We start from the raw sequence: 23,253 nt of genomic DNA on the forward strand, positions 1-23,253 counted from the left end.
GAAAACCTACTCTTTTGTCATGGTTTGGAATTATACATCGCACAAAGTTGGGATTGGTGTTTCTCAAAGTAGCCATCAACTTGGCCAGTTGCTCTTTGTACAGTTGGCTGACAGTACGGAACATTCCTTTACGGGTTCGGGAACCAAATGCAGTTTCGGCAGCCGCTGCAGCTCCCAAGCCAACAATTTCAGCTGCAATAAAAAAATTTTTTTTTTAATTAAAACAATTTTTTTTTAATTAAAAAAATGTAAGTACAGGAAGATATTAGCAAATACCAGGAAGAGATATTCCAAATGCAAGTAAGTTAACTCACCATCTTTCCAAATTAACTGAATAAAAGGGTCTGATGATGCCTGTAACAAAGCAACTACATTTTCATTTAATGGATCCATATTCTTCATCAACCATTGCTCTGCTGAATAGTCCACCTGGTAATAAAACAATATAAATGATAAACTTTAGTATGAAAATATATAAAAAAATATACTACAATTTTTAAAAAAAATTGCATAACATGTCAGCAAGGGATAAATGATCTACATGCAATCAAATTTAACTGACTATGACCGACTACTCGATACCATAGCATTTATTAACACAAGAATAGCTACATGATTAAGAAGTGTGTTTTCCCAGCAATATGGCTTTTGGTTTGGTCCCACTGCATAATACCTTAGATAAGTGTCTTCTATTATAGTCTAAAGGCCAACCAAAGCCTTGTGAGTGGATTTGGAAGACAGAAACTGAAAAGAGCCTGCTATAAGTATGCTTGTATGTATCAGTGTATGTGTTTGTATATGCATGTGTGTGTTCGTATGCGTTTTTACATTTGTACTTCCCCCAAGCAAAAAGCCAAAAACAAAAAAAAAAAAAAAAATCCCTGGGTTATATGTGATAATGTTATTACCAAATTGTCACTGACTTTGCATCTTTGAAGACAGAGAAGAGACCCCTTACTTGAAAAACAGATAAGCTTAGTGACAAAAAGAGCATCTGACTATAAAACAGTGCTTTGTCATAGCATAATTCTAACCCATGCTAGCATAGTAAAATGGAATGAATGAACAACTGAAAGTATTAACAAATGCAAACATTTTTTTTTTTTTTTTTTCAAATTTAAAAAACAAAAAACAAAAAAAAATTACCTTGCCAGCATAATGCATAAGACTGAAATCAGCATCAGCACGGAAGTCTGGTTTCTCAAATTTGGAATGAGTTACATGGTGCCCAAGAAGTTTGTCAACATAGGTTTTATTGGTAGCTTTAGGGAACCAACATTCTTCGTCAAGCAAAGCAAGAATTCCCATAGGCTAAAAGTGTAAAGCAAAAAAAGAGGATAATATCTGATTAATTAATGAACAAATAGATGTTCTGATAAAAAAATAAATCAAACTATTTGCACTTATTAACTAAAGAACTTTCTAAATTTTTGTATCATAAGAAAATACATTTCATTCAAGTAAAATGAGGATAACAAAATGGATCTTTTTCAATTTTATGTAGTAGAAGCACATCTATAATTTTTTTTTAAATTCTTTAACTTTGGTCATTTACTTTATAAAGATATTTTAAACTTTTTATTAATGAGGTAAAGCGATCAGAAAATTTTTAAATTCAAAAATAAACTGTAATAAAACTCATGTGAAGACACGTGGCTTAGTGGTTAGGGTATTCGGCTTAAGATCATAAGGTGATGAGTTTGATTCCTGGCAGCTCATTGTGTCCTTGAGCAAGACACTTTACTTCATATTGCTCCAGTCCATTCAGCAAGTTAAAACGAGTTGTACATCATCATCATCATCATTTAACGTCCGTTCTCCATGCTAGCATGGGTTGGACGGTTCGACCGGGGATCTGGGAAGCCAGAAGGCTGCACCAGGCTCCAGTCTGATTTGGCAGTGTTTTTACAGCTGGATGCCCTTCCTAACACCAACCACTCCGTGAGTGTAGTGGGTGCTTTTTACGTGCCACCTGCACAGGTGCCAGGCGAGGCTGGCAACGGCCACGATATCGGATTGGTGCATTTTACGTGCCACCGGCATGGAAGTCGGTCGAGGCGGCACTGGCATCGGCCACGATTCGGATGGTGCTTTTTACGTGCCACCAGCATGGAAGCCAGTCAAGGCGGCGCTGGCATCAGCCACGATTCGGATAGTGCTTTTTACATGCCACTGGCACGGAAGCCAGTCTAGGCGGCGCTGGCATCGGCCACCTTCAGATGGTGCGTTTTACGTGCCAACGGCTCAGGGATCACAACTGCAGTTTCCATTGATTTTGATGTCGGTGTACTTGACTCAATGGATCTCCTCAAGCACACGGTTGAAATGGTGTTTCTTCACTTGCCACCTGCACAGGAGTCAGTCCAGCAGTCCTGGCAACTGCCGGGTGCCAGTCATAGGGCCACCCTTGTCACATTCTATGCCCTGCTGAATCCACCTGAGAACTACGTTAAGGGCATGCATGTCGGTAGAGAGCTCAATCACTTGCACATTAATTCCATGAGCAGGCTGTTCTGTTGATCAGATCAACAGAAACACTCGTTGCCATAACTGATAGAGAGCCAGTTGAAACTCATTTGCTTAGCTCTGAATTTAGATGGTTCCACTTGAATTATAAGTTAGTTATGTTAGTCCCACTTTAAACCATCAATGATATTTAAAGTGGAGCTCCATATTTTTTTTTATTCTCTTTATTAGAATATTTCTAATAATCAGTTCATATAAAAACACAACTGTCTACTTACCTTCTCAATAAGGTCAATGGTAGGCTGCAGGTCAAGGCCAAAGTCAATGAACTTCCACTCTATGCCCTCCCTCTGATACTCCTCTTGTTCTAGGATGAACATGGTGTGGTTGAAGAGCTGTTGCAATTTTTCGTTGGTGTAGTTAATGCACAGCTGTTCAAAGGAATTCATCTGAAAACCCCAATTTAAAAAATGTGTGAGCACTGTGAAATTTAGCAGACAACAAGTGGTGATAAGCCCATTTTCATGTTAAATACTTTAAGTTACAAACCAAACAAGGTTTTAGTAGTCAAACTGAAGAAAAATAAGATGAAATATATAATAGGTTTCCATTATAAATTTTAAAAGAAAGGAAGGTAAGCTAAATGAGCTAAATTTATTATTTTTATATGAAAAATATGAACTTAATTAAAAAAAATTTCTAGCACTATAGAAGGAAAAGATATTTTTGTATATCAAACAATGAAAAATATTTATCAGCCATCACAAGAAGAGGTAAGAAAAAGACTGGGTTCACATTTTTATCATAGTACAGTAACTTCTAAATAGGTAGGAACAACAAATTGGCAATGACTGATGTAATGTTTGAAGGATGAGGGAGATTCTGTTGCTTTTCAAATAAGATTTGCTTGGATCAGTGATAAATTTTATAGTTACACCTGCTGTGTATGTATATATATATATATTATATATATATATATAAATATAAATAATATATATATATATATATTATATATATATATATATTATATATATATATATAATATATATATATATATAAAAATATATATATATATATAAGGCGTTTCCATGGCTGAGGAGAGGAGAGCACAGCTGTGGTTGGACAGGCGGGACAGGAGGAGGACAACTGCAGCAACACCCCACACGTACCCATCGATGTTCGTGTGCAGCAACTGTACCAAGGACTGCCACTCTAGAATTGGACTGTTCAGTCACAGCAGACGCTGCACATCATCAAAGTAGGCCCCACCCTTGGCGCAACCAAGACAGACGGGGAAAGAAGAATATATATATATATTGTTATATTTCGGAATGGTCATATTGCCAGTTTAGCCAATAAAAACACACGCACTATATATTTGGTGTTATTTTGCTTCAGTGATATTTATTTTTTACATTAATCTTAATCTTATTTCGGCCAGAGTTCTTTCGTCACACTCCTGTGACCGCATCAGTGGTCCTTTGTTTTCTTCTCACTTATTTGTGTCTCTCCTGATGAAATATATATATATATATACATAAAAATATATATATAAAAATATATATATATAAATATGATGAAATATATATATATACACATATATATATATAAATATGATGAAATATATATATATATATATATGTATATACACATAAAAATATATATATAAAAATATATATAAACACATAAAAATATATATATAAAAAATTATATAAACACATAAAAATATATATATAAAAATTTATATATATATATAAAAATATATATATATAAAATATATATAAAAATATATATATATAAAAATATATATATATAAACATATATAAAGTGTGCTGTGCGCGAGAAGACCCGGCAGGACAAGTGAGTCCACAACCCGTGGCCTTCTACATGGGATGGAGCCAGCCTACGTATGCATACCTTCCCTTCTTGGGACACAAAACTCTACTTGTGAAGACGTGTTGAGGCAAGTGAGGATCAGAATCGAAATCGATCAATGGAAATTGCGGATGTGCTACCAGTGCCGGTGGCATGTCGAAACTCTGCTTGTGAAGACCCATTGAGGCAAGTGAGGATCAGAATCGAAATCGATCAATGGAAATTGCAGATGTGTTACCAGTGCCGGTGGCATGTAAGAGAACTTTCCGTTTCGCAACCGTTGCCAGCACCGCCCCGTTTCGTGTCCGTTGCCAGCCTCGCCTGGCCCTCGTGCCGGTGGCACATTAAAAGCACCATCCGTTCGTGGCCGTTTGCCAGCTCTGTCTGGCACCAGTGCGGGTGGCACGTAAAAAGCACCCACTACACTCACGGAGTGGTTGGCGTTAGGAAGGGCATCCAGCCGTAGAAACACTGCCAGATTTGACTGGGCCTGATGAAGCCTTCTGGCTTCACAGACCCCAGTAGAACCGTCCAACCCATGCTAGCATGGAAAACGGACGCTAAAAAAAGAAAAAAATAAATAAATAAATATATATATATATAAAAATATATATATATAAAAATATATATATATAAATATATATATATATAAAATATATATAAAAATATATATATATATAAAAATATATATAAAAATATATATATATAAAAATATATATATAAATATATAAAAAAATGTGATTAAATACAGTACATAATACCTTCAAAGTATCAAGAAACAGGTTTCATTTACCTTGCAATGAAACAGTTATTTAAAACACAATGCCTCCATTGTAATAAGCCTTACAATGAAAAGTTAGGTTTCAGACATTGAAATAAGAGCAAAGAAAGAGATTTCTAAGTATTTACATTTAAAGATAAAAACTATTTTCTAAATGTATCCAGATTAAAACTTATAACATAAAACACGTATATTTATACTGCCTATACAAAGTGAGTTTTTGGATCAGGTTTGTGAAATTATCAATTCCAAATCAAACCTATACGAACATCACTGAGAATGCCCTGGACATCACTGATCATGCCCTGGACATCACTGATCATGCCCTGGACATCACTGAGAATGCCTTGGACATCACTGAGAATGCCCTGGACATCACTGAAAATGCCCTGGACATCACTGAAAATGCCCTGGACATCACTGAAAATGCCCTGGACATCACTGAAAATGCCCTGGACATCACTGAAAATGCTCTGGACATCACTCAAAATGCTCTGGACATCACTCAAAATGCTCTGGACATCACTCAAAATGCTCTGGACATCACTCAAAATGCTCTGGACATCACTGAATGGTCACATGATCTATTAGAAATTGCAACCAAATCTCCCTCAAACTAACTTATCTTGGATAACGTTGCTCAGGGCACACTTATTAACAAAACAAGGTAAAAAAAGGACAGGTAGACAGGAAACAAGATAGTCATTACAGCTTTAATGTTTGTGACCATAGATCTGCTTATTCAAGCAGATCTATGGTCAACAACAAATTTTAATCAATGATAAATATTTCCTCTTGAACAATTTCCTTGAACTGCTGCTGGGTTATGGGTATCATGGTTTATAAAATAAAAACGACACTGACAATTCTAATATCATTTGTTCTTATTTATTGTATCAAAATTTTCATAAAAAAGTATTCAAACAAATTGATGGCTTCCTGTCAGGTTGTAATTATCATGGTGTATGCTGATAGTTCCCTCCGACCCACATGATCAACTCTAGTGTGCCACAGGGTTTAGTTTTGTCTCCCTCCCACACACTTTCTCCCTCTCTCCCCCACTAAATATGATTTAACTCTAATAATACCCATTCCTAAGCAGATGATGCAACTCAGCATTGCTCCTTAACCTTCCACACCCAAGTGTCACACATAAAATCTACAGAGTTCACCCCAAACTTACACCAACTCTAAGAACAGGGACCTTGAAAATATCTTTAACCTTTTAACGTTCAGATTACTCTGTCAAATATAATGCTTTTTCATTCACATTGTTTTGAATTAATCCTGCATTATCTTGTAGCTCTGAGAATTTGATGATGCGATGGTTTATTTTGAGGATGTCATTGTAGGATATGAGTAAGAGGCCAGATCTAGATGGTTTGAACATAAAAGTAGAAAATCTGGATATGGCCAGTTTAAACCGGATGTGGCCGGTTTAAATGCTAAAGGGTTAAATGGAGTCATGTCAATCTTACCTAAAACTGCAAAAACACAATCATCACGCTTCATCAAAAAACCACCACAACCACACCACATTCCATGAACAGCACTGACCTGAGAACCCTTTTGCTGGCCTTAAATGTTAGGTCTCCCCATTACTGAGGATCTCTCCTGGCAAAACACACATCCTCAACAGTGCAAAGAATGTATCCAAACACTGACCACCCTCTTCAGAATCAGAAAATATCTCAGCCTTTGATAATTACTAATCCTCTACGAAGCTCAGATAAGATTCAAGATTCCAGTGAAGAACTGCTCCCATATTTGAGACAGTGCTGTTACTACTCACACACACCCATTGATATCCTTGACAACATTTAAAGAAAGGGCTACTTTACTGATTAGCCTGAGTCATTCACAAACAACAACAGCACACAAAGATGTACAGCTCATCCCGCCTCTTTCTCTCCCCCTGCTATTACTATTATAATAGCATCTGCTCCTTTCAGCTCTAACTTGTTGAAATCTTTCCTATTCACATTGTGCAACCCCTCTGCATTAACTACAAGTTTTTCCTCCTCAGAATATTGCATTCCTGGAATACCTCTCCAGCACTTACAACTGTTCAAGAAGAACAGAAATGAAATTAATATTATCAGTGTCAAAGGGCCTGCAGAGGACATAGGCACAACATTCCTTCCTCCAGCTCAAACCAATAGAAAATAAAAAGAGAGAAAAGAAAAAACAATATTTTCACATTGTGCTTTCTTAATAGCTATGAGAGGAAATTAAAAACACCTCTAAAGTTCAATGAGCCCCATACATAATTTCTGATTATATAATAAAGTTTAAGACACGATCATTACTAAAACTTGTTAAAGTTGAGAGAAATTCTGATCACTTCCAATACAGAGAGTTTAAAATGGAAGAAGAGGGCAAGACCAAAAAGGAAGAGGGATAGGTATTCTGGAGAGTACTTCACAGCATGCAGTTTTGATCAAACCAAAATATTTTCATAAAACCAAGAAGAGAAAGAAACAAAAAATGGACAATATTTACACAGTTCTTTTTATGAATTATAAAATAATAATAATATATATATTTAGAGGTTCAGAAGAAATTTTCTATGGGAGTGTTGAGTGTCTTACGGTGGTATCCAGTCTGTAAACCTACAACATACAGTGAGTGAAACAAGGCTTTTTAGACTCCACAAAGGTTCTATGCAGGTTCAAATGGAACTCTATGAATGAATATACATGCATAGACAGTGTGTGCACATGCAAACATGTCTTGATAGTGAGTGGACTGTTATGGTGTAAGCCTGGGGATATTTTCATCGAGATCTTGGGTACTAAAATCTTAAAAGATTTCTTGTTATACATGATAGGAAAATACAAGGTTAAAAATACCAACTCCTGGGAGGGAAAAACTGATTATTTAAGCACCACAATGAGGATACCACAATGCTTTCTACAAAATAAGCTACGGGTAAGGTATCTTACACACTCAGACATTATTATAGTGTTACATTGTTAATGCCTTTGGGAAAGGCACCAACATTGCAACTTTCTATCTCCCTTCCTCTAAAATACGGAACATCATAATATACAAAATTATGATTATTATCAATCATAATTGCAGTTGATTTATTATCATTACTATTATTATTGATAGTGATAGGTTCTTTAAATGCTTTTCTTAATAAAACCTATGTAAGAGAACTGTATCTTTTTAAATATATCTATTACACTGGGCAAAAAAAAAAAAAGCATCGCTTGTCTGTTTCTTGAAATAAAGAGATATTCCTCAATAAGATGCTTTTTTTAAAACTTCATATACCAGATCTAGATGAACCAAATTTGTGAGGGTCGAAAGATAATGCTATGCATTTTCTTTGTTTTAAAACAAACAAAAAATTTTAAAAGTTGAAGTAAAAAATAAGGTAAAATTTGAAAAGAATGAAATAAATCTGAAAAAATGAAATGAAAATTCTTTTTAATAAACTTCTACTCTTTGTTTAATGATTGGAAAAAATGACATCTTGCAAAATGAAAGCATGTCAGTGTCAGAGATAACATAATGCAGCATTATCTTTTGGAGAAGGCAGAACTATTTTGTATTACTGTGACAGCATTGGACAATGATATCATCAGTGCAAGAAGGAAGGATTTTTTTTTTTTTTTTACTATAACAAAATTCAAAATAAGCAAATTTCTCTCTGTTCAGGGACCGATATGAATTGTAAGATATAAAGGCCCACTGAAGACTAGAACATAAACCAAGCAACTAGGATTGCATTTAGTTATTTTACTACAAAAATTAAGAATAAATGAGTCATGCAACAAAAAAATTAAAAGAAAGAAAAAAATTAATGAAGAGGTTAAGAAAGCTTGGTGTGTGGCAATGGCAGCCACAGGTAACAAGAAAACCAGAGAGTTGGTTACCTTCCCATCAGAGTTCTGCAGCAGAGTAGAAGGCAAAAAAAAGTTTAAGAAAAATATAAAATAAATTTCAGTAAGAAAAGGGGAATGAAATATGGTATGAGGTTTCAAGATTAAGTCACAGATTGCTGTGCCTATGGGTTGAAATAGGATTGTTCTTAGTACAGCCCAAAACTCTTAAACAATGTATTTGGAATATTATGGCCAACTCCAGAAACTTCGCTTCAGGTTAGAAAATTCAATATAGAGTTTAAATATCTAAGATAATCACATTATTAAGCATGGTCAGAATTACTGTTTGATCTACAGCAGTTAGTCACTATGTGCTTCAATATTATTTTCTATTGGTGGGAAAATTAGCTGCATGTATAATCAGTACATGCAATCACCCTTAGTCACTATGATGTAGGACTGGACTTGGTAATGTCAAACAAGTTACCATCATCATATTAATCATAGCCAAGTCTGTTGTGGGTGATTTCATAGACAGGACAATGACTACTCAAGGTATTATTTGTCATCCAGCTGTTTCTTGTGGTCATATTTGAGTTTTTTAACCCATTTGTAGACTGTCCATAACAGCAAAAACTTGTTCTTATACTATGTTAAAAATCTTCAATGACTTTTGGCTCTTGATACTTCTGGTCAGAGTAAACAGATCACTAAATGATGTGTGAGCAAATAATTTTCCCATAAACAAAAAAATAAATTTCGAGGACAATTAATAATCTGACTTCATAATTAAGATATAATTTCCAATTTCCTCGGTCATCTCTACATTTCTTTTATTGTATAAAAATAGAAAACATTCCAATTGGAGCAGTCCCATTTTATATTTTGACAAGTTTCAAATCATGTAGCTATTACTAAATTCTTATCTGATTGAAAAAAAATCTCAGACTTTCTTTAAACAATTAGCTCGTTAACTGGTAAATCATTTTTAAATAATTATATTTTATATAGAAATTTTTAAAATGATATTTCTGGTAACTGAATTATGAATTTTAATCCAGGTTTGAATCCATTAAGTTCACAACCAGCTAGAGTGATAAATATCAGTTTTTTAAAAAATATTAATAAAAACGGTGCATTTTTGTCGGTCACTATCATTAACTCCAAATCAATTTATCCAATTTATCCAAAATCAAAGAAAAATTTTTTTAAATCAATACCAAATTTATCAAATGTGATTTAAAAAAAAAAAAGAAAGAAATGAAATGAAATTTAAAGTTTAATTGAAAGAGTACTGATTGTACATCTAAACAGAACAAAAAACAAAAAATTATATGGCAGTAACTTTTAAAATTTCCTGTCAGCAATTAGTCTACGACTGAAATCAAGAAAGACTATTTTAAGTTTATCACATAATGCTTCTGATATAAAGTTCTTACATTCTAGTATAATATGATAAATTAGTAGAATTACAGTATCGAAAAAGTTAAATCAGTAATCTCTAATCCACCCAAGTGTGCAGCAATCTGGACATTGATGCAGTCAATTCCTTCAATAAGTGATTACCCTAAATTGATTAAGCAATAATTGGAAACAAAAAAAAAGAAAAAAGAAAAAAATGGGTTAAAGTTACTTCCACCATGGACTAAGCTTGTAATTGTTACTTTGTGCAAAAAGAAATTCAAGGTGACCAAAAGAGAAGATTATTCATCCAATATGATTTTTTTATGATTTTATTAAAAGACCATTAAAACTGTAAGCTCCCTTTCAACTGCTTTTAAAGATGCTGTGGTGAAGATTATGTTGAAAAATGTAAGCTAATAATTATAGGGATAATTCAAGTTAAGAAATTATTAGATGTATAATCAAGTATTATCGCTGAAAAGATTGTGTGGGGATAGCAGGGAACCATGCAGCTGTGTGTATGTATATGAAGACAGAAAAATTTGAGCAAAATTGAAAGTCAACAGAAACCATAACTGCGATTAAAAAAGCTTGTTATTTGTATATTTTCAAGTCTTCTTCAGAAATAAAAGCCAAAGTAAACAGCATTTGGAAAATGTAGAAAGTATATTTCTTTCTGTTTAAAAAGAAATAAGCAACTGCACAATTGCACAAAATTACAAATGAAAAGTAGTTTACTTGATTATGTTAATCAAAGCAAAATATGTAAATATTAACAGAATACATATGTTCATTCTATTAAATTCTTCAAAGGTGTTAAACGTAAAACAATTTAACTTGAATATCAAGAACAAACATGAATAAGTGAACATTTTTACTTTCTCAAAATGCAATTATAAGAATAAATTTTCAAAACAAGTTTAAAAGGTTTATAGTTGTGTAGTAAAAATACTAAATATTTTCAAAATAATGTTATTTCCAAATTAAATAACATTAATTTAAGAGTATACCAAAATTTCAAATGTTCCCAATGGTTCTTAGAGTTGAAATTATGTTAATGGTAGCTCACACATCCCAACTAATAGAAAAAAAAAATCAAATGTTTTATTCTAACAGCCTTCAAGACAAATTGAGAGAGGAGAGCCAGTAATCACTGGGAAACTGGTCATCGTGAAAAAAACATTTCAACACTAACACAAATTGATACAGCTACCCAGATGGAAACTTTTTTTTTTTTTTTTATCAACCATTTTCTCTTGTTCTTTCCTATCTTTAATTCTAAAGTCCTAATCAGCCATTTGTTTCAACAGTACAAGTTCAAAAATGTATTGGTGTGAGCAAATATTAACAACATTGTTTTAACTATGAGGAAATAGTGTCTGAGCTTTCGAGATCAACAATTGAATTCTCACATAAAGATCAGGTTATAACAAATATTCAATAGAAGGGGAAGCAATGATAACTGATTACCTAATTATAATCTTGGCACATTGGAAACTAATTAAATGAAATAATACCCACTTACTATAGTATGGTATCATATAGGGCAATTTACCAAATACATACAACAGAAAACAAATATTACAAAGATTGAAATAAACACAAAATATTCACTAAATAAATTTCTTTGACTTACAAAAGAGTTCTATTTGCACTTCATCTGGGCAGTACTGAAGTTCTTTCAAATGAATCATAACATTAACATAACTTTACCACTAATTTTTTGATTTGGAAGATATTTTCAATTGTTAATGTCAATTCTTATGGTTAACTACTTTTCCCAAAACTAATCAATCATCTACGCTGAAAGTATTTTGCTTTATAAAACATTACAATACAATTTAAGGCATTTGGGTCAGCAACTCAACTTTTGTGCTGTAGCTTTGATCAAATATTTCAGAGTAACCAATGCTAACATTTACTGCACAGGACATGAAAAGAAACTAGTCAGAACATTATGTCAAAGTTCATGAATAGCTTTCTTGCCATAGGCATTTCAACTTTACTATAATGTCTGTCTTATAAAATATTAGGTTGTCTCAGATGAAATGTCGCATTTGAAAGGTAACAATAAAATGTTTCAGAAGTGTTAGAGAACTGATTTATTTAATCAAAGTAGGATCCTGTGATAAACTGTCTGAATGCTTCAATTACCTCTTTATTTAAGAATGTTTTATTGCTTATTAAAAGCTCAAAATGCTTAAATAAGAGATGATCAGTAGGATAGATATAAGGGGAATAAGGAGGATGTTGCTGAATCTCTTAATTCAGGCTTTGCAACTTTTTGACCGTAGCTTGAGGAGTGTGAGGACGTATATTGACGTGGAGCAAAATTGGGCCATCTCTATTCACTAGTCTGGGTTGCTTCTTTTTCAAATTCTCATGCATACAATCAATTTCCTGGTAATACAATGTTGCTGCTACCATTTTCCCTTGTTTCAAAAATTAATAACGAATAACTCCCTTCGCAGACCACCATACAGAGACCACTAACTTTTTAGGGTGTAATGGTGGATTTGGGTAGTGTTTAGGTTGACTCTCCTGCATCTAATCACTGTCCTGTTCTCCTGCTGTTGTCAAACAGTATCCATTTTTCATCACAAGTAATGGTATGATGCAAAAATGGTCTTTTTCCAGTCGAGAAAGCAGTAAGGAGCACACTTCAAGGTGTCTGTTTTTTTTTTTTAATTTCGTTCAGTTGATGTGGAACAAACCTATCAGTTTTCTTGACTTTTCCAATTTTTTACAGGTGTCCAAAAACAGTTGTGCGAGATGTCTGGAGTTCTGATGAAAGTTTTCAAACTGTTGTTCTTGGATTTTGTTCAACCAAAGCATTTAATCCATCATGCCAAATAACTGACATTGGCCTACCCCTTGGTTTATTTTCCTGAATGAAAGCTTTGGCTATCATCTTGAACGAGAGCTTTGTAACCATCTCTGAACAGTTCTGATGTCAACAAAACCATTACCAAAGGCCCACTTGATATTCCATAGAACTTCTGTGCCAGAGTGACCCAGTTTGTACTCATATAAGAAAATCACTCAACATAGTTTGGTTGTTATCATTTTCATAAAGTCTATAGATACGAATTTTGTATACCAATATTGTTGCGAAAGAAGAAGAGTCAAGATTAAATGTAAGGTATACATAATTGAGTTTTTAAATAACTGAAATAACAAGTAATTAAAAATGCGACATTTCATGTGAAACAACCTAATATATGGTTTTTCAGCTACACTGAACAGATCCAGCAACTATATAGATCCTTTGCTACTGAGTTATGTATGGAGTGTTAGCCAAGGATCACAACCCATGAACCTGTTTGGTTGATAATAACTGCTTTTATTGTTTTGAGTAGTTAGCAGTAAGGAAAGCATCCAAAATACCTGCCCTAACAAAATACAAAATTTCAGTCATCACCTGCTCATGAATTTAGGGAAAATAATTAGCATCAGTTAATGTCCGTCTTCCATGCTGACATGAGTTTGATAGGATCCAACAAATTGAAGAGCTGTATTGAGCTCCAATTTTGACACAATTCCTATGGCTGGAGACTCTTCCTAAAACCAACCACTTTATAGAATGTATTAAATGCTTTCTTTTTTCATAACACCAGAAACTAGTGAGGTTGCAAACTATCTCAAGACAAATAAAAAGACCTCTCAACTAATTGGGGTTTTAGTAGAGAGAGAGAGGTGGTTTTATGCAGGTGTTTAAAAAGATGAAACATGAATTCATATCCTGTAATACAACTAGCATTACTTGGAAACAAAATTTAATGTTGATTTCTAAGTTTTAAGAAGACAAAAATAAAGATCATTTAACTTTGAAACCCAAGAAAAATAAATGGGGGAGAAAAAACCAAATCTTTTACCTTGAAAATCTCGAATCCAGCTATATCCAAAATACCAATGAAAGAGGCACCTTGGCGTTTAGTCCGGTCCAAAGATTTGTTTATGCGAGTAACAAGCCATTTGAACATCCGTTCATAACAGGCCTTGGAGATTGCTTCAACTGAAAATTCAACCTATCAAGAAAAGAAAAGAAGATATTCTAATATATAACATTAGCTCAAACCCTAAAACCAACATTTTGTTACATATTCATATGGTTTACCAGCAAAAACAGGATCAACTAGGAATATGCACAGATATGACTAACATAGTATTCAACATAAGTAACATGTGATCTTGTGTCTGCACAAGATTAATTTCATTAGTTTGTGGCACTTGTTGTTGATGAACTTTGAGGTATCATTTTAGACCAGGATTGGTCTTGCATGCTTTGTTGCAGATCAGACATATAGAGGAGCCTAGATGAGCCAGTGATGCTGCCACACAGTCTACTCGTGCCCACTGATTCTCATGAGTCTTTGGGTAGCCTGATTTGTTGAGGATGGCATGTTGCCAAATATTACAGTTTCAGTTATTTGTATTACTGATGTCTGCCAATTCTCCTTTCCTTAGAGCTCTCTTTAGTTCTCCAAGCACCATTCTTTCTTTATCCAACATTTTACATACTGACAGAATTGCCTTGTTCTTCAATTTGACTGATCCAGTGCTTCCTCTTCTCAATGATGTAAATCAAAAATCATATCCTTGATGCAGAAAGTGAGGGGAGGAGGGTTGGCAAGGTTGTTAGAACATTGGATAGATTACTTCGTGGTAATCATTCTGGCTCTTCAGTCAACACTGCCCTTCATTTCAAGGTCAATAAATAAAGCACCAATCCTGCAATGGAGTCAATTCTTCTCTTTCTCTCACACTTTGTCTATGTCTGTCTTTCTATCTTCCAGAAAAAAATTGGCTGTGACAAAATTGCAAGAGGAATTAACTTCACCAGGTCTAAAAATGCTGAAGAGATATACATCATGACGGCACCCCTACAATTGCATCAAGGACTTGAGGGTCCAAGGCAAGGTAATATACATATGTGTGTGTGTGTTATGATTGTTTGCGCCTAATCCCATTCAGTCAAGTAATTGAAACAACAAAAATGAATACATGAGTAACTTGCCTGTTCTTTAGTCTGAGCTTTGTTCACATGATCCCGACCAACTTTCAGTTTGGGTCGAAGGAAAGCCTGGGTCACAGCAGTAACATGAAGTCCTAGCAAGTGACAGATCTTCTGAGCAACTGTCAAAATATAGAAATAAAAAAAAAATTATCTTAACATGATCCATTTGAGAGAGATAGAAAGAAAGAGAGATCAGATGTGAATAGACAAGGCTTTGGCCTCTGAAAGAAAAAGGATTTATCAAGGTAAACATAAAATGCTGAATTAAGCTATTAATCTCAACAAAACTAGCCGTTTCCTGAAAATATCCCTAATATTGACACAGTGATGTGCATCTAATCTGAAAGCTTCTCTGATATAACAATGCCACTTAGATCTTCAATTATATTTAGCAAAACTGGAGCTTCCATGCATGTGCCATGTAAAAAAGCATCCAGTCGACTTTGTAAAGTGGTTGGTGTTAGGGAAGACATCCATCCATAAAGCCCATGCAGTCCACTGTCCTGCCAGTACTTGTCAAACTGTCCAAACTATGCCAGTATGGGAGACAGACGTTAAATAATGATGATGAAGTAAGAGTAAGAGCTAAGTGTCTCTTCTTAGAACTAATTGGAGAAATGCCATTAGAGTGAGGTGTTACAAAAGAAATAGGGTAAATTTTTTCCATTCCACTCATGAAGCTATCTTGTGGTGGTGCAAACAGCTTAGACAATTTACATCAAGGATTTCTGCAACATTATTCATGCTGTCAAAATGACAACACTTATTAATGGCACATCCAATGTCTGTGTGTGTGTGAGAGAATTTCTATAATTTACCATCAAAATGTTAAGCATTTTGTTTGCAATTAGATTTCTTTCTCTTTTTTTTAACATCTTTAACTGCCACTCACTCCCTCTCAGTTTGTTTCAGTCTCCTACCAGCATGACTTCAAAAACAAAAAACACATAAATTATTACATGTAATAAGGAGTTGCTGGATCAAAGCCCAACTGTCCTTCTTCTGAAAAAGATGCTGCTTTTATTCTAAACATAGTTTTGAACCTGGCACTGTGAGCAAAGAAAACACTTTTAGATTGGTATTTAGAAATAGTTGACCTTGGCCTTTAAGAGTTAAACGTCTTATCCCTAAATCCATCAGAAATCACACGCATGGTTATCCAATCGGAATCGAAATTGAACCAATCCTATGACTGGCACCTGGCAGATGCCAGGACCCCTGGACTGGAGATACGTAAAAAGCACTATCCGAATCGTGGCCGATGCCAGCGCCGCCTCGACTGGCTTCCGTGTTGGTGGCACGTAAAAAGCACCATCCGAATCGTGGCCGAAGCCAGTGCCGCCTCGACTGGCTTCCGTGCAGGTGGCACGTAAAATGCACCAATCCGACCGTGGCCGACGCCAGCCTCGTCTGGCACCTGTGCCGGTGGCACATAAAAAGCACCCACTACACTCACGGAGTGGTTGGCGTTAGGAAGGGCATCCAGCTGTAGAAACATTGCCAGATAAGACCAGAGCCTGGTGCAGCCTTCTGGCTTCCCAGATCCCCGGTCGAACCGTCCAACCCATGCTAGCATGAAGAACGGACGTTAAACGATGATGATAATGATGATGATGGGCACTCACATTTGGCAAAAAATTTAAATAAGGTAATTAAGAGTGGAAAAGAAAATGCAGGACCTTGCTTGGATGTAATTTCAAAGACTTAAAACTTTCAGGAAAGAAATGTCAGAGGGTCAAGAAATGAAATCATTCAAAACGACGCTTATCTTCTACATCACTGTCCATATAAACCAAAGGGGCAGGGGTGGCTTCCTAGGTATGAACATAGATTTTAACAGAAAAATCACTCAACTGAATACATCATGGAACATTATTTCCATATGCTTCTACAACATTAAAATATCTCTGATACCACAGAAACTTTATACTATACTTTTCCTTGAAGGATGAGCTCTACAGCATTAAAACTATTTTTCACTGATTACATTCAGCTAACACTTCGTATTGAAGGAAATGGGACTATTTACAGCAAGTAATTTGTTCAGATTAGCATATTTAATAACACAGTCCTTAATGAACAAATAAAACACATAACTCCATACATGTTCTCAAAAGAACTTTTTTAGTGAATGTTTTGCAAAAAGCTTAACAGTACCTGTGTTGTCTGGAAGTGTGGCCTGATCCGAATTTCTCTCCTGTTTGAAAACAAGATTTCCAAACAAAAGGACTGCCGAAATTACTCTGAAAATTCCTGCAACAGAAAGATGGGTAAAAAAAATTAGGTGCTAGGTATTAAAATTTAATAAGAATTCATTAATATCCGTATGAGTATTAACGGCAATTACCATTCACATCATCAGGTGAAAGACCCATCACAAGCATGGATTCTGATGTTTGGTTGAATTCAGCAACATCATCTACTCCGTTGACTGGCATGGAACCATGGGAAAGGTAGCGGTATGATTTAGCATCTTCCAAGAGAAAGTCACCTGAAAAACATTGAATTAAATCTCTAAATTCATTCTGATTTATAGACATTTATTGCAAAAAGGTTACATAAGAAAATTATTGCTATAAAGTTTGCTTCATTTCTGTATTAATACATAAGCAAAAATACACAGCTTAAAAATCATTTATACACTTGTTTCTCATGATTGTTAGATCAATCTTTTCCAACACAGCTCTTGTTGTAGCCAAGTGTCAAACCTTACAACCTCTTTCTATCTCTCTCTCTCTCTCCCACAAGTCCCTTCCATTTGGGCCCTTCTTTGTCCAATGGATACACATTATAGAATTCCGACCTTCATCTCTAATGTATATTGAGCAGATGATAGTGAAGTTCTGTATTTTTTCCTGCTAAATATGACTTCTACTCTTGAAGCCTCTTGGTTGAAGGGTCTGCTTCCATGTTTGGAAATTTTCCTCTAATTCATTACTTGGTCAACGACTAAGTTATCAACATACACGGATTATTATATACAACCAGTTATAAACTTTTCTTCTTCAGCTTAAAAAACTATAACAAACATCAGTAGTAAGAACAGAGTTCTGATGGTTAACTCGTTGTACACTAAAGGCTCTTACTTTGTTGATAGCACTCCAGTACATGGTTTACACAAGTCACTCATCTACAACCATAAAACTACAGAACAAGTAGCCCTTAAATGCTAGACATGGTAACTTACACAGGCTAAGAACTTCTCTTGTAGTCACCTCAATAAAAAAAGAGTATTGGTGGCATATTTTCTTGGAGCAAACTTAAAAAAACTTTTCATGCAAGTTAATTTGTTTTCTAATTAACTGTTCTGTAATTTATTTTTAGTAACTTTTATAACATGGCCCATCAATCTAATAACTCAGTAGTTATTTTCTAGGACATCTTTACTACTGTAGCAATTGACAACAATGGTGCTATATCAGTCTTTAGAGATGGTGCTATCTGATTTAGCTATTATGTATCCTACTGCACCACCAAATATTTTCAGCATTACAGAGATTATCTCTGATAGCTGAGCTGCTTTTCGTACCTTCATATTCTTAATGGTCCTTTTAACCACACAGATGGTCCCTATTTTGGGTTTAATTCAGATAGTCCTCTTTTCTACACATTTTCATTCAACAACCTCTCATTATTTAACTAAGTAATCTGGCATGCTGGGCAAAATGCTTAGTGGCATTTTGTCTGTCCTTACATTGTGAGCTCAAATGCCGTTGGGGGGTAGACTTTGTGTTTCATCCCTTTTCAGGGTCAATAAAATAAGTACCAGTTGAGCACTGGATCAATGTATTTGACTTAACCCCTCCCCTGAAATTGCTGGCCTTGTGTCAAAATTTGAAACCATTAGTTAACAAAATACACTTCAAGCATAATGTACAGATGGAAAACAAATAATTTGTATCTAACCACACTATAAGACTAGTTCCTATATATATTATGCATAAAATGAGGCATTATATATGAATTCCCACCACTATGCCAATTCAAATTATGTAGCAAAAATAAAATCGAACAAATTGAAATATGGGTGGCTGCTTGAGGAGTAGAAAAAAATTATAATCAAAAATATAAATCACTTTTTTGAGCAGATGAAGCTCCAGAAAGGAATTGGTAAAAGATGTGGAAACTACGTTCGCCTTCAGCTTGACGGACAGATCTTGATTTTTCCAAAAGATCTATACAGTTATTAAGGAAATTCATTGCATAATGGATTTATTGAATGCAACTGGGTGATAGTAGGATTAGATTTTTAGAGAAAATTTAAAGAAAGTATTTATAATTACTACACATATCCAATAAGAACTAAAGTAGATTAAACATCATAACATAAAGGTCATCCATTGAAGAAATGTTAGCATTCTACCGGTGGCTATTTTGTCTTCATTATAAACATGCTAACATCTAGCTCCCATTTTGAACAAGCGAAAAAGAATTTGAAGAAATTTAAAACTACACATGAACTGTGATATAGGTTAGTGTGCTGTGGAAGAGACAAGGATATTGACATGTAGAATGAAACCCCTCATTCCTTCACAGCAGACAGATTTATCAACTTCGCTAATTTTTGTAATGCAGACTGCTACTAGTTTCCTAATTATCTTCTTTTTCTGTGATATCATTTTAAGGCAATAAATGAATTCATTAAAGTGTTGGATAGAATGCTTTGTAACATTTGTCCCGATTCTCCGCACTCAGGGTTCAAATCCCAAAGTCACTTTGCTTTTTATCCTCTAGTGGTTATCAAAATAAGAGCCAATCCAGGGCAGATGTTCAAGAACTGGATACATTGCAATGCATGTCTCCATCACTTTGCATTCCAAGTTGAAATCCTGCCATAGTCTACATAGGTGGGAGATTTATCCATTGATTGATATAACACCACCATCTAGCAGCTCCAAAGACTTTTGTGGGAGGGAGGGTGCTCAATTGCTAGCATCTGAATTAGGTCTTCAGTTTGATGATGATACCTCCCTCAGGCCTAACAAAGTATCATGGGCATCGCCTTCCCTTTTGACTGACAGCTTAAAAAATAAAAAATCTCGTTTTAAATTGATATAAAAATTACAACATTCATAAATGATGCAAACTTTTTGAAATGCTTAAAGTTTCTCACCAGAAATATCTAAACATTTTTTTTTTTTTTTTTTGAACAGAACAAACCATATAATATCTACATAATTTATTACTTAAAATTATGCATACACAAAGGATACAAGTTTCAATGTTGGCACCACAGATATATCCAGACATGTCGAAATTGATTCGAATAAATTTTCCCTGAAATGCAAAATACAAACAGTTAAAAGGACATTTAACATTTTCTTGTAAAACAAATAGAAGGATGGAAGTAAACTTCTATCAGCAGTACAGAAAAGTGTTTTTTAAACATCACTATTACTAGAGTGATTAGCATTAACACTCATCTTCATCACCATCATCTTAGCATTCATTTTTCCATGCTTGCATGGCTCACACAGCGTTTATTGAGACAGGTTTCCTCCTACCCCATGCCCTTCCTATCACCAACCTTCACCCGTTTCCAAGCAAAGTAATATTCCCTCTTCATCAGACATGTCTTCACAGAATATGGAAAAAGAATGACACTGCTTATATGATGGTGGCACTTGTTTACAACTATCACACAATGTCCAAACAACAAGATGCAAAAAAACACACATATACACACAAACAGATATATACGGGGACACACACAGACACAACAGGCTTCTTTCAGTTTCTATTGACCAAATCTACTCACAAGACTTAGGTCATCCTGGGGCTATAGATGACACTGGCCCAAAGTGTCATGCAGTGGCACCAAATATGATACCATGTGGTTGGGAAAGTAATAACAAAAAAGTAAACCTGTCTATCTTTTTTTTTTTTTTTGCAGAAAGTAATTTTTTTATAGCTTATAACACAAGTATTAGATGTGCAAAATATAACTTTTATACTTGGTAAACATAAAGGGACTTTTCAGTTGCAACCTACTATAAATATGCATCCTAATGTTGCACTGCTTTTGTAAGTCTGTTGTAGCAGATAAATCTATAACTGGAAGTGTGTATATCACAGCTGCTCCATCGAAGTGTTTTATGCATATACCACTTATTTTAACATTTAGCATAGTTTTCTTGAGCCAAGCTCTGAAGCTTCCAATTCAACTTTCTTTAGTTTTCCTAAGTGTTTAACCCTTTAGTGTTCACATTATTCTGCCAAAATTAATGCTTTCACATCCACATTGTTTTGAACTAATCATGCATTATCTTGTAGTTATGAGATTTTGATGAGGTAACTTAATTTTTAAGATGATATTATAGGGTTGGTGTAAGAGACCAGATATGGCCAATTTGAACATAAAACAAGCAGAATACTTTTTTCCGGATATGGCCGGTTTAAATGCTAAATGGTTAAATATCTGGACTCTCATAAATTTTGTTGCAGTGATTTAACTCCACACCCAGCGATTTTAATTGCATATACTAATTACAATGCAAATAATTATTCATTAATTCGTCAATATAAAGTAAATGCTCTTATATAGTAGGCATATAAGTATGCTGAGCATGGTATAGACAGTGAAACAGTTGAGCTGCAAGTGGACTTCTAAATTAGAAATTCATCAAGGCCACTAAATGACAAGTTTTCATTGTAAACAATTTCTATGGAGACTATTCTTTCTTGCTTGCTTAGTGTACATAATCCAAAACAAGCTAAATAAAAATTTTCTGATACAGGCCTTCAGGGTAAAAACCCCCTTCAGTCATGGATGACCATGGGATTGCACCTAGAAAGCACCCTCCACCCCCAACAAGGCAAGGTAACTTATGAAAGACCAGCAGTCGCCCATGCATACCAGCCTCGCCTCTCCACACAACTCATGTTATCCAAAGGAAAGTCAAAGGCCGATACAGCTTGGCACCAGTGATGCCGCAACTCATTTCTACAGCTGTGTGAACTGGAGCAACGTGAAATAAAGTGGCTTGCTCAAGAACACAACAGATGGCCCAGTCCAGGAATCAAACTCAGTACCTCATGATTGTGAGCCTGGTGCTCTAACCACCGAGTCATGCACTTTCACAAGCTTTCAATGCTGCTATATTAGGTAAGCAAACATTACAACTAGTTTTAGACCCTGGGTTACATTTTTTTAAAATTTCAACATAAACCATCACCATCATTTTAAAGTTCACTTTTCTAGGCTCCTAGCTTGCATGGGTCAAAATATTTTGTTAAGGCAGATTTTTTGGTTTACAGCTGCATGCTCTTATCGCTAATCTTCACCCATCTTCGAACCACATCGTATTTCCCCATGATTGGACACACTTTTCGCAGAAGACTTAAAAACAAACATCACTTGTGAAACAGTGATTGCTACTTTACAACCATCGCAGGATGTCAGGACAAAAGATGTACACACACACACACACAACTGGCTTCTCTTAGTTACTGCCTATTAAATTCTTTCAGATTTTTGTTGGCCTAGAGCTATAACAGGAGACGCTTACCCAAGGTGCCATGTTGCAGGACTGAACCTGGAATCACATGGTTGGGAAGCGAATTCCTTAACACAGCCATAAAAGAAATTTGAACAAAAATGAAATAACATGCAATAATACTCACAAAACGAGAAGAGTTATCATTCTTTATGGTTTTGGCATTTCCAAAAGCTTCAAGGATAGGGTTAGCCTGTAACAATTGGTTTTCCAGTTCACCCTGAAATGTGTGATATAATCATTTCAATTACATCATGAAGATACACTTTGAAGAATATCAAATACTTACTAGATGCTCCCCTACCCAATATCGAAAGATCTTCATGAGACTGAAATTTACTGTTAAAGAGATATATCTTAAACAGGCAGATGTAATCA

At 34.8% G+C, this 23,253-nt stretch overlaps 1 protein-coding gene across 6 annotated transcripts in view; it reads right to left on the reverse strand.

The window, feature by feature from the left end:
- LOC115222368 (myosin heavy chain, non-muscle) overlaps positions 1-23,253 on the reverse strand; it is a 142,479-nt gene that overhangs the window by 39,537 nt on the left and 79,689 nt on the right. For 3 of the 6 annotated variants that reach the window (XM_029792569.2, XM_029792587.2, XM_029792604.2), the window contains 12 exons: positions 23,003-23,095; positions 20,593-20,656; positions 19,456-19,554; positions 17,727-17,870; positions 17,537-17,632; positions 15,380-15,498; positions 14,238-14,390; positions 9,010-9,024; positions 2,745-2,915; positions 1,147-1,311; positions 315-429; positions 11-192 (listed from right to left, as the gene is read on the reverse strand). In XM_029792569.2, the coding sequence (XP_029648429.1) occupies positions 11-192; positions 315-429; positions 1,147-1,311; positions 2,745-2,915; positions 9,010-9,024; positions 14,238-14,390; positions 15,380-15,498; positions 17,537-17,632; positions 17,727-17,870; positions 19,456-19,554; positions 20,593-20,656; positions 23,003-23,095 (1,416 nt within the window). The remainder of the gene's footprint in view (positions 1-10; positions 193-314; positions 430-1,146; positions 1,312-2,744; positions 2,916-9,009; positions 9,025-14,237; positions 14,391-15,379; positions 15,499-17,536; positions 17,633-17,726; positions 17,871-19,455; positions 19,555-20,592; positions 20,657-23,002; positions 23,096-23,253) is intronic. The other 3 variants (XM_029792614.2, XM_029792579.2, XM_029792595.2) reach the window with 1 other exon arrangement.

This window comes from Octopus sinensis, linkage group LG2 (genome assembly GCF_006345805.1).
Source record: "Octopus sinensis linkage group LG2, ASM634580v1, whole genome shotgun sequence".
Taxonomy (NCBI): Eukaryota; Metazoa; Mollusca; class Cephalopoda; order Octopoda; family Octopodidae; genus Octopus; species Octopus sinensis.